Source organism: Amblyraja radiata, chromosome 1 (assembly GCF_010909765.2).
Source record: "Amblyraja radiata isolate CabotCenter1 chromosome 1, sAmbRad1.1.pri, whole genome shotgun sequence".
Classification (NCBI taxonomy): Eukaryota; Metazoa; Chordata; class Chondrichthyes; order Rajiformes; family Rajidae; genus Amblyraja; species Amblyraja radiata.
In genome coordinates this window covers 27033705-27048432 of record NC_045956.1, presented here as the reverse complement: position 1 = coordinate 27048432, position 14728 = coordinate 27033705, and the positions used below count along the sequence as shown (strand labels likewise).

General features: G+C 43.1%; 1 protein-coding gene across 3 annotated transcripts in view; it reads left to right on the top strand.

The window, feature by feature from the left end:
* The window catches only part of tll1 (tolloid like 1), a 372266-nt gene that overhangs the window by 281054 nt on the left and 76484 nt on the right, over nucleotides 1-14728 (top strand). For all 3 annotated transcript variants that reach the window (XM_033019027.1, XM_033019018.1, XM_033019035.1), the window contains 4 exons: nucleotides 1356-1458; nucleotides 2802-2918; nucleotides 5452-5597; nucleotides 9878-10073. In XM_033019027.1, the coding sequence (XP_032874918.1) occupies nucleotides 1356-1458; nucleotides 2802-2918; nucleotides 5452-5597; nucleotides 9878-10073 (562 nt within the window). The remainder of the gene's footprint in view (nucleotides 1-1355; nucleotides 1459-2801; nucleotides 2919-5451; nucleotides 5598-9877; nucleotides 10074-14728) is intronic.

Sequence of the window (14728 nt, the reverse complement as noted above, 5' to 3'; positions counted from 1 at the left end):
CTGTTGCCTGTTGCCATTGACAGCAGAGTGATGGATTATCTCACAACGTGTAAAATAATTTCCCTCATTCCTTCCCCGTCTAAACTCTCAGGCAAGTTTTGGATATTTGAGGAGCTGATCCAATAATTCCCGGGTGGCATGGTGGCATAGCTGGTGAAGCTGCTACCTGGCAGCACTAGAGACCTGGGTTCGATCCTGACCTTAGGTGCTGTTTGTGTGGAGTTTACCTATTCTCTCTGAGACCATGTTGCTTTCCACTGGGTGCTCTGGTTTCTTCCCACATCCCATCGACACATGGGTTTGTAGGTTAAATGTCCTCTGTAAATTGCCCTTAATGTGTATGGAGTGGATACAAAAGTGGGACAAGACAGAACTAGCGATCAATGATCAACATGGACATGGTGGGCTAAAGGGGACTACGATACTTCCATGCTGTCTCTTTCAATCAAAACCTCACTGTTGTTTCTCAGGGCAACATTTAATGGAGATCTTTACATTGGGCACAGGAATGAGACAGAGAAGAATGGATTGTCAATGTGCCAGTTGGCCATAATGTTGGCACACTACCTTGGCTGTCCACTGCAGAAGCTGTTTGATTTTTAAATTTCACTGTCCTGGCATTTTCCATGACGGATGGCTTATTGGCACTGCCAGTTTAATCCCCGGCTGCCAAATACAGGATCCAATCCAGTGTTATTTTCTTCGTGGAAGAAATGTCACTTTTGGTTAAGTAACTGCTGCTTTGATGGCAAGGACAGAGAATCCTGCTGTCTTGAACCCCCGGGATGTGCAGCTGGCAAGATTTTGTCATTATCCTGCACAAACTCTCGAGAATATCACAAGGCTTGTGTTATTTTTGTCGTGACCTTTTGTGGCTGAAGCAGTAATAATGTAATTCACTGCAGCCTTCCAGCTAAACATTTTGACGTTTAGTCATGATAATTTATGGTACGGTCTGTATAAACATTCTGTAGCTAAGACAAGCTGCGCATAAAACCGGTGGAAAGAAGTGGAATGTTGTCAATTGGAATTCAAAGTGTGATTATGTCTTTATATTCACATAATTGCATCTTTATATCTAACCTTTCAGATCACCAATGTTCCTTAACCTGTAGTGTATAAATTGCAGCATATTACTAGTGTCAAGTGTATCTGACCTTTCTTGCATATGCTCATTAATATTGCCATTTACCGGTCATGTTTAATCTTGATCATAATGAATTCCCATCTGGTTTCGAACAGTTAAATGAATAATGCCTTTTAGCGAGGTAGGGTTCTCATGAATGCCTTCCATATCTTTACAGCCTGTAGTTTTTGTAATGACAGATTTTCAAGACTTTTTCTTTCTATTGCAGATTGTTTTGAATTTTACAACCATGGATCTCTTTAAGAGTCGCCTGTGCTGGTATGACTACATAGAAGTACGAGATGGTTATTGGAGAAAGGCGCCTCTTCTTGGTATTGAACTTTGTCAAGTTAGGACTCATTGCTGTACCATTGAAATTGACGTTAATAATATCCTTTCATTCCCACTAAAATGGAGCTTATGAGAATGAATGAATGCGGAGCTGCTCACGTCCTCGTGTTAAGAAGGCTGGTGGCTGGTGGAGTCGCTGTCTCACTGGCCCAGAGACCTGGGTCCATTCTTGACCTCGGGTGCTGTCTGCATGGAATGTATGCATTCTCTTTGTGATCTCTCTGTGGTTGTCCTCCAGTTGCTCTAGTATCTTCCCCCATCCCAAAGACTTGAAGAGTCGATCGGTCAATTGGCCATTGATAATTGCCCCTAAGGTGCAGTTAAGTGGTAGAGTTGATGAGAATTCAGCAGGAATAAAATAGATTTAATGTAAAAAAGAGCTAATTTCCATGATATGTCTTGCCATGACTTTATGATACCATTGTATTTCTGAACATTTGCAATTGGTGGCTGATGAGGCACTTAGGTAATCCCAATAGCAGAATCACAGGCTTAGTTATGGTTATCACAAGGTCATACGTGATAGGAGTAGAATTAGGGCATTCTGCCCATCAAATCTACGCCATTCAATCACGGCTGATCTATCACCCTCCTCACCCCATTCTTCTGCCTTCTCCCCTAACCTCTGACACCTGTACTAATCAAGAATCTATCTATCTCTGCCATAAAATATCCAATGACTTGGCCTCCACAGCTTTCCGTGGCAAAGAATTTCACAGATTCACCACCCTCTGATGAAAGAAATTTCTCCTCGCCTCCTTCCAAAAAGAACGTCCTTTATTTCTGAGGCTATGACTTCTAGTCCTGGACTCTCCCACTAGTGTAAACATCCTCTCCACATCCACTCTATCCAAGCCTTTCACTATTCTGTATGTTTCAATGAGGTCCCCCCTCGTTTTTCTAAACTCTAGCAGGTACAGGCCCAGTGCCGACAAATGCTCATCATAGATTAGCCCACTCATTCTTGGGATCATTCATGTAAACCTCCTCTGGACCCTCTCCAGAGCCAGCCAGGTTCTAAGGAAGGAAATCTAAACATGTATCTTCCTGTCTGGAACAAAAGCTTTCACAGCATCAGGTCATCCCCGGTGTGCTTTGCGATTAATAAATTACTTCCGAGAAGAACGATCCTCATCATTGGAATATGCAATTAAAGTGTAAATAATAGAGCAAAATTACTAATTAAGCAGTGCAGGAGTTATATTTACAAGTAAAACTTTACCAAAGAGTCTGCATGTACCTTTTGACCATTTGACGTGTTTAAAAAATGTGCTTGGTGTTCGAGGAATGCACTAAACTCTTGCTGTAATATTTCCTTATCCAGGTAGATTCTGTGGTGACAAGTTGCCTGAAGTTCTGATGTCCACAGATAGCAGGATGTGGATAGAATTCCGCAGCAGCAGTAACTGGGTTGGGAAGGGTTTTGCTGCAGTTTATGAAGGTAGACATTTAATTATATTACTACCAATGATTGATTTAAATGCTCACGTATCAGTCTGATTATTTTACCTGGGGTAGGCCATTTACGACTGAGACGAGGAAAAACTTACTCACCCAGAGAGTTGTGAATCTGTGGAATTCTCTGCCACAGAGGGCAGTGGAGGCCGATTCACTGGATGTTTTCAAGAGAGCGTTAAATCCCACTCTTAGGGCTAACGGAATCAAGGGATATGGGGACAAAGCAGGAACGGGGTACTGATTTTGGATGATCAGCCATAATCATATTGAATAGCTGGCTCGCAGGGGCCGAATGGCCTACTCCTGCACCTATTGTCTATGATTCTCTGTTTCTATTAGTATGTTATCTGCATAAAGGTCCACAATTTTCTCCTTCCATTGCCTGGATAGTATTCACTTGCTGTCAATGGGACTTTGCTACCTGTATATTAACTCTACCCAACCATCAATAGTGAATGTAGTTCAAAAGCAAACAAGCACAAAGCATTTTTAATGTCCTAATGATCAGGACCCTAGTTAAAGGTAGATTTATTAGTGGAGGAAGGAACTGCAGATGCTGGTTTACACTGAAGATAGACAGAAAATGCTGGAGTAACTCAGCGGGTCAAGGCAGCATCTCTGGAGAGAAGGAATGGGTGACTTTTTGGGTTGAGACCTTTCTTCTGACTGAGAGTCAGGGGAAAGGGAGACACAGAGATAAGGAAGCCGAGACAGCAAAAGGGATGAAATTTAAGGAAAATGGAGAATAAATCATTGGTAGCTCGGAGAAGGTGACAACAAAGTAAGCAGAGATAAAATCCAATCGGGGACAGTCAGACTGGTTGGAGAACTGGGAAGGGGGAGGGATGGAGAGAGAGGGAAAGTAAGGTTTACTTGAAATTAGAGAAGTCAATATTCATACCGCTGGGGTGTAAGCTGCCTGAGCGAAATATGAGGTGCTGTTCCTCCACACATTGGACTGAATCTGTGCAATTGAGACTAATTTACATTTATAGTTCTTCTCAGGATTCCCCTAAACCTAGATGGACAGTGAATGAATATTGAACTAAAGCTACTGTTGTATGGAGGTCAGTATAGCAATATTCCCCGAGTAGTTTTAACATTTTAGACACAAATGCTTCGGTAGATGCAGGACAGACAATTGATAACAGATTTTTTGGGGGGGCAGATGAGGGTTGGTGGGAGGTTTATCTGAAGGAGAGAAGCAATTGATAAAAATACATCCACTGATGCTCCTGAACATGTCATCAGTGATGTAACCTGGGGTCATTGGGTGTTTCGGGTCTTTCAACATCAGACACCCTCGCCCGAGTGACCCAGCCGTGGTTGATCAAACCACGACGTGTTCAGGTGGCATTCGCTCCTCCCCATACACCTCCTCTCCTGATCCAGAGCCATCTCGAGGCCTTCTCCGCTGCCTCTGTGGCGTTCTTACTGTACCCAAATGCCTTAAACTCACTGGAGCAGCTACAGGGTCGGCACGGAGTTGATGGGCCGAAGGGTCTGCTCCCACGCTGTACCTCTAAAGTCTAAAGTTTAAAGCTGTCAAAATCTCTGGAAAATGGATTGAATGCAAGTTAAATGTTCGCCAAAGTTACTGCTGATATGTCGGTAAACCTCATGGAAGTTTACCTCATTAAAATCAATTCTGTCTGTCGCTCTGTTATAATTGAAATATCTCATGGCCAATATAATCAATGTGTGTGTGCTTGCAGGTTGATTTCAAATTTGTGTTTAAACTTGGAAATATTAATATAGCAGTCTCTATTGCATTTAAAGTAATGTCAATCACGTTCTGTAATGCCATTTTTAAGAATTAAATTGCAAAGTAATATTCCTTTCGCAATACATCTTACACAGCATTAGAAGATGTAATAATCTTCTAATTACATTTGAATTATAAAACTTAATAGGCTTCATAAAACATAATAAACTCTCACTTGCTTAATAATAATCGCCATCATTACCATTTGCTCCTTTGTAAACTGCTGAGGTCCTGAGATTGACGTAGCATGCCAATTAGAGCTTCAGAACTCACACGGTGAGACATTCAACACGTTCTGCCCTGCAGCAACAGTAATAGAGTTGATGTACCACAAGGGTCCTTTTAATTTGGTCCACCGCCACCTGCTCACAAATCACACTGAAGTGACACAAATGACATTTATACATTTCCCCAAGAATTCCTGTATGAAGGCGAAAAAAGCGCAGCAGAAATTCAGCCACAGGGCATTCCACCCACAGGGCACAACAGGTCCAAGGTGGACTGTGTTTTGTTAGTGTGCTCATTTACAATGGGGTCAGCGGCGGTGGTTGGCACAATGTGAAGTACATGAATAAACCAACGTTCAATTTAATGGATTTACAGTTCTTTCTATTGTTTTACGAGAGAGAGAGAGAGAGATTTCACAAACATGTCAAATTGAGGTGTGCAGAAACATTTAACATTTTGCCAAATGTTGTCCTGTTGAAGATTTATTCCCTTGTTTAATATTTGATATCTTTCCAATTGATAGCAATTTGTGGTGGCGAAATCAGTAAAGAATCTGGACAGATCCAGTCTCCTAACTATCCAGATGACTACAGACCGTTGAAGGAATGTGTGTGGAAAATAACAATGGCTGAGCACTACCACGTCGGATTAGTTTTCCAAGCTTTTGAGGTAATTGCTTTGAAACAAAAAAAATAATAGCAGGAAGAAAGTGTTTAACGACACGATACGATACAAGCTCTTTTATCCTGGAGGGATGCGGTTACAAGGCATTGACAGTGTCATGTGCATTACAATGGTAATGAAATTTAAGTGACCAGTCATTGCACAGCACATATGTAATATTACACAAACATGAAATTAAATTATCGAGTGGAAACATAGAAACATAGAAATCAGGTGCAGGAGTAGGCCATTCGGCCCTTCGAGCCTGCACCGCCATTCAATATGATCATGGCTGATCATCCAACTCAGTATCCCGTACCTGCCTTCTCTCCATACCCTCTGATCCCCTTAGCCACAAGGGCCACATCTAACTCCCTCTTAAATATAGCCAATGAACTGGCCTCGACTACCCTCTGTGGCAGGGAGTTCCAGAGATTCACCACTCTCTGTGTGAAAAAAGTTCTTCTCATCTCGGTTTTAAAGGATTTCCCCCTTATCCTTAAGCTGTGACCCCTTGTCCTGGACTTCCCCAACATCGGGAGCAATCTTCCTGCATCTAGCCTGTCCAACCCCTTAAGAATTTTGTAAGTTTCTATAAGATCCCCTCTCAATCTCCTAAATTCTAGAGAGTATAAACCAAGTCTATCCAGTCTTTCTTCATAAGACAGTCCTGACATCCCAGGAATCAGTCTGGTGAACCTTCTCTGCACTCCCTCTATGGCAATAATGTCCTTCCTCAGATTTGGTCCAGGATGAGGGATGTACAAAGATGGGGTGGGGGTGGGGGAGAGTCAGTCTACCCCACGACAGAAGTGGGAAGATTTGTACAGTTTGATAGCCACAGGGAAAAAGGATCTCTTGTGGCGTTCTGTGCTGCACCTTGGTGGAGCCAGTCTGTTGCGGAAGGTGTTCCTCAGGTGTGTCATTAAACTTAATTATGAGCACAATTTCCCTGAGCGAACAATAGTAGGTAAAACGTAGTTGGATATAACATTAATCTTCAGATTGTAGATCAGAATTTGGGCGGTACCTTTAGGGCAGTCGCAGTTGCTGCCTCCCAGCGCCAGAGACCCGGGTTGGGTCCAGACAAAAGGTGTTGTCTGTGCAGAGTTTGTATGTTTTCGCCGTGATCACATGGGTTTTCTCCGGTGCTCCGGTTTCCTCCCACGTCCCAAAGACGTGCAGGTTTGTAGGTTCATTCTTCTTCTTACTTCTTCTTAAGCCCTTTGCTTCTCTGGGGAGCATAGGCCATTGACAAATGTCCGCCACCTTACTCGGTTGTTGGCAGTTCTTTCGAGATCTCCCCAGTTGAGCCCACTCTCAGACATTTCTGTCTGGACACCTCTCCAGCGGTTCCTGGGGCATCCTCTTTGGCGTCAGAGGCGTGTCAGCTTCCCAGTGCTCTTGCGGGTTTGCCTGGGAAGCATCGTGTTCCCCATCTGTGGGGCACCTTCTTCAACCAAGTGTGTAATTTGGTTTTCATTCGTCAAAGTTTCTGTAACTCACACTTTTTTCCAGGGTGGGGAACGCCCTGGAGGACCAGGAACTGCTTCACCTGCCTCCTCACCCGAGACCTGTCTGGTTTGGGTGAACCTGCCAGGGATATGAAACCCCATCCAGCATAGCTCTCCGGATCACTGGAGTACACAAGCCTCTCCTCCACGTCAAGGTTGCTGTCCAGGAGAGGCTTGTAGGCTAATTAGCTTTTGTAAACTGCTCACGGTTGGTAGGATGCGAAAGTGAGTTAACATGGAACTAGTGTATAGGTGATCGATGGTACTCGTGGACTCTGTGGGCTGAAGGGGCTGTATCTCTAAACTAAACTAAATTATGATTATAGTGGTTGCTTCACTTTTATCTGCTGTTATTTTAAAACATTTTCTGCTCTTTGGAGTGCATCAAACATATTTGATCAATAATGCAGATTTCATGCTGTTGTCTAATTTAAATTTCTATATTTATTTCTGAAGTGTAAATTGACTAGAGGGATAAAATTAATCTGTTGCAGAGGTTAAAATACTTACATGATATGGTTACCCAGGCAGTCAGAACTCCCAATCCAAACTTTGCTTCCAGTGGAGCTGAATGTTTGAAGCTGAGACCAACAGTTCCTGCTTTACATGTGTTGATATTGGTTTACTATTGCCATGTACACTGAGATAAAGTGAAAAGCTATAGGCAAGTCTTACCATGTCATGCCATACTGAGTAATACCATATATGAGTAACCATGAGTGGGACCATACATTCAAAGGTCTTTTATTGTCACATGTACCAATATAGGTACAGTGATATGTTAATTACCACACAGCCATAGGAAAAAAAATAGCAGCAAGATGCGCAACTACATAAAAGTTACCATAAACATCCACCACAGCGGATTCCCCACGTTCCTCATTGTGATGGAAGGCAAAAAAGTCCAATCTTCTTCCTCTTTGTTCTCCCGCGGTCGGAGCAGTCCAACCATTCATTGGGGCGATCGTAGCTCCCACAGCCAGCAGTTGAAGCCCTCGTTGGGGCGATCGAAGCTCCCGCGTCGGGGCGATCGAAGCTGCCGCGTCGGGGCGGTCATAACTCCCGTGGCTTGGTGCTCCCGAAGACGGTCTCTGATCAGAGACCGCGGACTCCGTGATGTTAAAGTCCACAAGCACTCACGGTTAAGGGACAGCGAGCTCCGTGATGGTAAGAACGCAGGCTCCACTCTGGAGCACTCGTCGAACTCCAGCAGAGGCCGCCATCTCCTCGATGTTAGGCCGCAGTGCAGACGGAGATACGATATGGAAAAAAATTGCATAACTGTCGAGGTAAGAGATTACAAAAGGTTTCCCCAACCCTCACCCACCACCCCCCACCCCCCACATAAAACAAGCAAAAGAACACTAATAACATACATTTAACACATACTATTAAACACAAAGGAAAGAAAGGACAGGCAGAGTGTTGGTGAGTATGAGAATACCACATATGATTAATACATGTGAGTTCTCTATCAGTTTTTACTATTGAAGTTGATCTTCGTATTTATAAACAGAATTAGAACAAAAAAAAACACTCAGAACTCAATTTTACTTCCAAAATAAACATTTATTTATTTAAATGGTTGGAAGATATCGAGATAATTGTATTCTCGTTAGCCAAAGGGAAGGTATCAGAAGACTGGAGAATAGCCAATATAGTTTGTTTTCAAACGGCAACTGGGACCAGCTGGGAAATTATTGGCCGATGAGAATTATTACATTCGGGGAAAGAAAATGTTTGGAGAAGATTCTTTGGGCCAGATTTTCTCAAATTTGGAAATGCATGGAAATATTAGGATAGTCAGTTGAAGTATGACCTGATGGATGTATATACAATTATGAGCGACATAGATTGGGTTGATTGAGTCTTCACCTAGGATGGAAGAATCAAATATTAGCGAGCGTAGATTTGAGATGAGAAGGGGGAAGTTTAAAGGCGATTTGCAAGGCACATTTTTTAACACAGAGAGTGGTAGGTGCCCAAAGCATGCTGTCAGTTGAGGTGAGAGAAGCAGACACAATAATCATGTTTAAGAGGCATTCAGGCAGACCATGACCAGGCAAGGAATAAGGGGAATGTGTGGGAAGTGCTGATGCTGGTTTACGCCGAAGATAGACATTTGAGCATTTTGCGCCTATCTAAGGAATAAGGGGGTAAGGATGGTAAGGGGGTAAGCTTCGGTGGCGGCGGAGCCTCAGCGGCAACAGGAGGCTCGGTGACGGTGGGGCTTCACGATTGACCAGAGGCCGACGAGCGTGAGGGGGCGAGGAAGACGGTGGGGACCCGGCATTGGGGGACCGGGGTGAGGGACGGTGGGAGAATAAAGGTGGACCCGGTGTGGGGGAGGTGGGGGGGGGGGGGGAGACTCTAGTTTAGAATCCTCTGCCCAGGAGATAAGTCTGTGGTTGTTTGTTCGTTCGTTCGTACCGGCGAAGGCGCTGTGCCCACGGAAGCCAGACAACAGTCGCCTGCCTTTTTCTTTTTTTCACCTTTTAATTTAATTTTAATTTCAAGGTTTCATATACCTTGTTGTGCGCTGTGACTGTCGGCAGACCAATTTCCCTCCGGGGATGAATAAAGTTCTATCGTATCGTATTGTATCATGTGCAGCCAGAGAGCATTAGTATAAGTTAGCATCACGGATGGCACAGACACGGTGGGCCGAAGGTCCTTTTCTTGAGGCTCTACTGTTCTACAACTATGTGGTAAAGATGGGTCCTGGACTTGCTATGCAAAAATAAGTAAATTATTTTCCTTCCCATGTGATAGATTGAGAGGCATGACAATTGTGCCTATGACTATCTTGAGGTTCGGAATGGCAATAATGAAAACAGTCCACTGATCGGGCGGTTTTGTGGCTACGATAAACCTGAAGACATCAAATCTACTTCCAATTCCCTCTGGATGAAGTTTGTTTCCGATGGAACTATTAACAAGGCAGGATTTGCTGCAAACTTTTTTAAAGGTACAAATATCCAAAATCCTGTCTGCTGTTTGAGCCCGATGTATTGCCTGAATTAGAGAAAACTATTCTGAAACCACTCGAGCACTTTAAGAGGCAACAAAGTACTTGTGATGTGTAGTCATTATTATAATGGAAGAACTGCAGCTGTTAATTTGTGCATAGCAATCTCCCATTTAGGGTAATATGAAAATGAACAAAGGAAAAATATTGTACCATTGTCAGAGTGAGGCCACACGCAAATTGGAGGACAGCACCTCATATTTCGCTTGGGCAGCTTACAACCTGGTGGTATGAATCTTGATTTCTCTAATTTCAAGTAACCCTTGCATCCCTCCCTCTCCATCTCCCCCCCTCCCCCCCCCTACCCTAGTTGTCCCGCCAGTCTGACTATTTGTATCCCCTCATTATCACCTCCTCCACAGTCAACAATACACCATTGTGGGCTCTTTGACCATCGGTGTCGGCTCTGATCTGTTCTGTGCCTTTTCCTACCGCTAGTTTCCCTCTCGCTTGATTCTGTCTGAAGAAGGCCCCCGACCCAAAACGTCACCTCTTCCTTTTCTCCAGAGGTGCTGCCTGACCCGCTGGGTTACTCCACTATTTTGTGTCTATCGAGGGTGATGATACTGCCCTCGGTCTGCACTGGTATTGGGTAGTTGATAGACTTCTTTGGTTAGAATCGTGGCTTTCACAAAGTGCACACTAGCTTGTCTACTGAGTAAATCCTAACTGCACTTTGCTAAAGATACATATAATGAACTTGGGAATTAAAGAAGTAATATCTTGGAGTCGTATGTAAGAAGAAAAAAATTGATTCCTTTATTTTTTCTAAATTATTTGAAATGTCATTTGCCATAATCTCAATTTATATTCAACAGATGTGTTTAGCAAAGTTCCACGCATGACCTTCAGCAAATTCTAAACATTCCAAAAGCTGATTTTTCTTTCCATGATAACAAGCCTGCTCAAAGTTCCTGTATATATCTGGTTGGCTTATTTTTTTTAAACAGTTTGCAACTGTCACTAAATTTTCAGCCTAGAGAAATAACTGCACTTCATTTCATAAATGTGAAAATATAGAATCCCAAGCAGGTGGATAGATTAATGCAAAAACAGTAATTCATATGTGGCTTTCAATGAGAAAGAGACATAATGTGTGAAGAGCACAATTAACAAAATAAGTGTCACACAGCTCATTAAGCCCATCCTACCATTCAAAATGACCCTGGCTGATTGATCCAAAGCCTCAACTGCTCCTTTGTGCCAAGTGAACAAAGGCCTCAATACCACAATCTTTCAAAAAACTATCCCCTTTCATTTAAAATATTGCCAATGATGTAGCAACAAATTTGTGGAACAGCATCTCATATTTTGCTTGAGCAGCTTACAACTCAGAGGTATGAGCTTGATTTCTCCAACTTCAAGTAACCCCTGCACTCCCTCTCTCTCCATCCCTCCCCCACCGAAGTCACACCAGGTTCCCGTTCTCACCCAGCAAACAGCTAACAATGGCCCGTTTCCTTTACCATAGTTACTTTTTTGCAAATCTTTCATTCTTTTATTCTATATCTCTCTACATCACTGTCTATATCTCTTGTTTCCCTTTCCCCGACTAGTCTGAAGAAGGGTCTTGACCCGAAATGTCACCCATTCCTTCTCTCCAGTTTCTATCTTCGGTTTAAACCAGCATCAGCAGTTCATTCCTACACAATAAATATTTGGATATTGACAGGATCAAAATACATAGGAATCAAAAAGAAGGGAGTATTGAGATGTAAGATGTATTAAGATGTCTCACTGAATAGTCCAGGAGGCTGAGATGTCAGTTCCTGCTTTTTTTGTGAATGATTGTAATCTAAATTACAAATACGTGCAGTGTTTAGTTTAGTTTAGTTTAGTTTAGTGTTAATAATTGGATAGCAAATTGGCTTCATGGAAGGAAGCAGAGGGTAATGGTGGAAGGTTGCCTCTCGGACTGGAGGCCAGTGATTAGTGGTGTGCCTCAGGGTTCGGGGCTGGGCCCGTTACTATTTGTCATCTACATCAATTATTTGGATGAGCACATACAGGGCAAGTTTGCTGATGATACAAAAGTGAGTGGTTTTGCAGATAGTGAAGATGGTTGTGAAAGATTGCAGCAGGATCTGGATCGATTGGCCAGGTCGGCGGAGGAATGGTTGATGGAATTTAATACAGAGAAGTGTGAGGTGTTGCATTTTGGGACATCTAACAAGGGCAGGACCCACACAGTGAATGGTAGGCCTCTGGGTAGTGTGGATGAGCAGAGGGATCTAGGAGTACAGGTACATGGTTTCTTGAAGGTCGAGTCGCAGGTGGATAAGGTGGTCAAAAAGGTTTTTGGCACATTGGCCTTCATCAGTCAGAGTATTGAGTATAGAAGTTGGGAGGTCATGTTACAGTTGTATAAGATGTTGGCGATACCGCATTTAGAATATTGTGTTCAGTTCTGGGCACCATGTAATGCGAAAAATATTGTCAAGCTTGAAAGGGTCCAGAGAGGATTTGCAAGGATGTTACCAAGATTAGAGGGTGTGAGCTATAGGGAGAGGTTGTGAAGGCTGGGTCTCTATTCCTTGGAGCGCAGGAGGATGAGGGGTGATCTTATAGAGGTGTATAAAATTCATGAGAGGAATTGATCGGGTAGATGCACAGAGTCTCTTACCCAGAGCAGGGGAATCGAGGAACAGATTCAAGGTTAAAGGGAAAAGATTTAATAGGCATCTGAGGGATAACTTTTTCACACAAAGATTGTTGGGTGCATGAAACAAGCTGCCAGAGGATGTAGTTGAGGCTGGGACTATCCCAACATTTGAGAAACAGTTAGACAGGTACATGGATAGGGCAAGTTTGGAGGGATATGGACCAAGCGCAGGCAGGTGAGACTAGTGTAGCTGGGACATGGTGGCCAGTGTGGGCAAGTTTCCACACTGTATCAGTCCATGACTAGCTTTTCTCGATACCGTCTTAATTCTCCATCCCTCCCCCACCCAAGTTGGACCAGCTTCTCGTTCTCACCTAACAAACAGCTAACAATGGCCAGTTTCATTTATCATCGTTACTATTTTGCATATCTTTCATTCATTTGTTCCATATCTCTCTACATCACTGTCTATATCTCTCGTTTCCCACTCCCCTGACTTTCAGTCTGAGGAAGGGTCTTGACCTGAAATGTCACCCATTCCTTCTCTCCAAAGATGCTGCTTGACTCGCTGAGTTACCCCAGCATTTTGTGTCCGTCTTCTGAATACTCCACGACTACCTCCTGGCAGCTTGTTCCATTTTAACGACCACAGTGTAAAGGTTGTCTTTCTGGTTCTGATTAAATCTTGTTTCTCTCACCTTAAACCTACAATATGTCCACTGGTTCTTGAAGTTATGCCACAATATGCTATTTATGTTCTGATGTGCTATGCCTTAAATTTTTATCCAAAAATCACAGCTAATAGATTTTGTAGCCTTGAGCACCATATCACTGTCTTCCATGGGTATCTTTTTTTCTCTCCAAAAATAGACTTTATTCAAAATAAAAACCATATAAACAAAAATTGTGCATAAACACTTCATAATTTGTCAGGGTCTATACTTTCAACAGGATCATACTCAGTAGTATTATAACTAGCCTAACACCTTGACAGAAATACCTTTAACTGGCCTAACACCTAAACAAAACACCTTTGCCTAACACCTTCACACAGTATATGGAATGAGCTGCCAGAGAAAGTAGTTAAGGCAAATACCAAAACAACAGTTAAAAGATATTTGGATAGGAACATGGACAGGGAAGGTTTAGAGGGATATGGGCTAAATGCGGGACTAGTGTGGATGGGGCAGCTTGGTCGGCATGGGCAAGTTGGGCTGAAGTGCCTGTTTCTGTGCTGTATTACTCCATGACTCCAAAGCACCCATACCACTCATGTGGTTTATCGTATGCATCATATGCCAAATAGTGATGTCGAACAGTGTTGACTGTACAAAGCATAATTAGTATGCTCTGGTGAGGATTGTGGTATGCAGGCACAGTTAAGCAATTGTTTAGGCCAAGAATGTAGGAGCTGGTCTTGATTAGAGCCCAGTCCCTGCCTTACCTACTAACAGTGTGAAGCAGAACCATGAAACTTTACAGATGGTTAAATTTTTTATTTGGATTGGGAAGCGTCGGTTATGATCCTTAGCATGGGACCCAACTGCGACCCACTGCATCAGTTTTAGCCATGCTCCTGTTCACATGTTGGACCACATCACCAACACACCATTCAATAAATTTGCCTGCACATGACCTCTCCACAGGAAGCAACACTTAACACCTCACCACCTACAGTGATATTTCTCACTTAACTAGAAATACAATGCACAAAGTTATACCGAAGCTCAGGGATTTACAATTCCTTTCTCCGCTGTGTTTCGTACAATGTGGGGTTTAATGCAACAAAGAATTTCTCAATCGGTTTAGTTTAGTTTGGTTTAGAGATACAGCGCGGAAACAGGCCCTTCAGCCCACCGAGTCTGCGCCGACCAGCGATCCCCTCGCTCATTAACACTATCCTACACACACAAGGGACAATTTATACTTATACCAAACCAGTTAACCTACATACAGTACCTGTACATCTTTGGAGTGTGGGAGCAAACTGAAG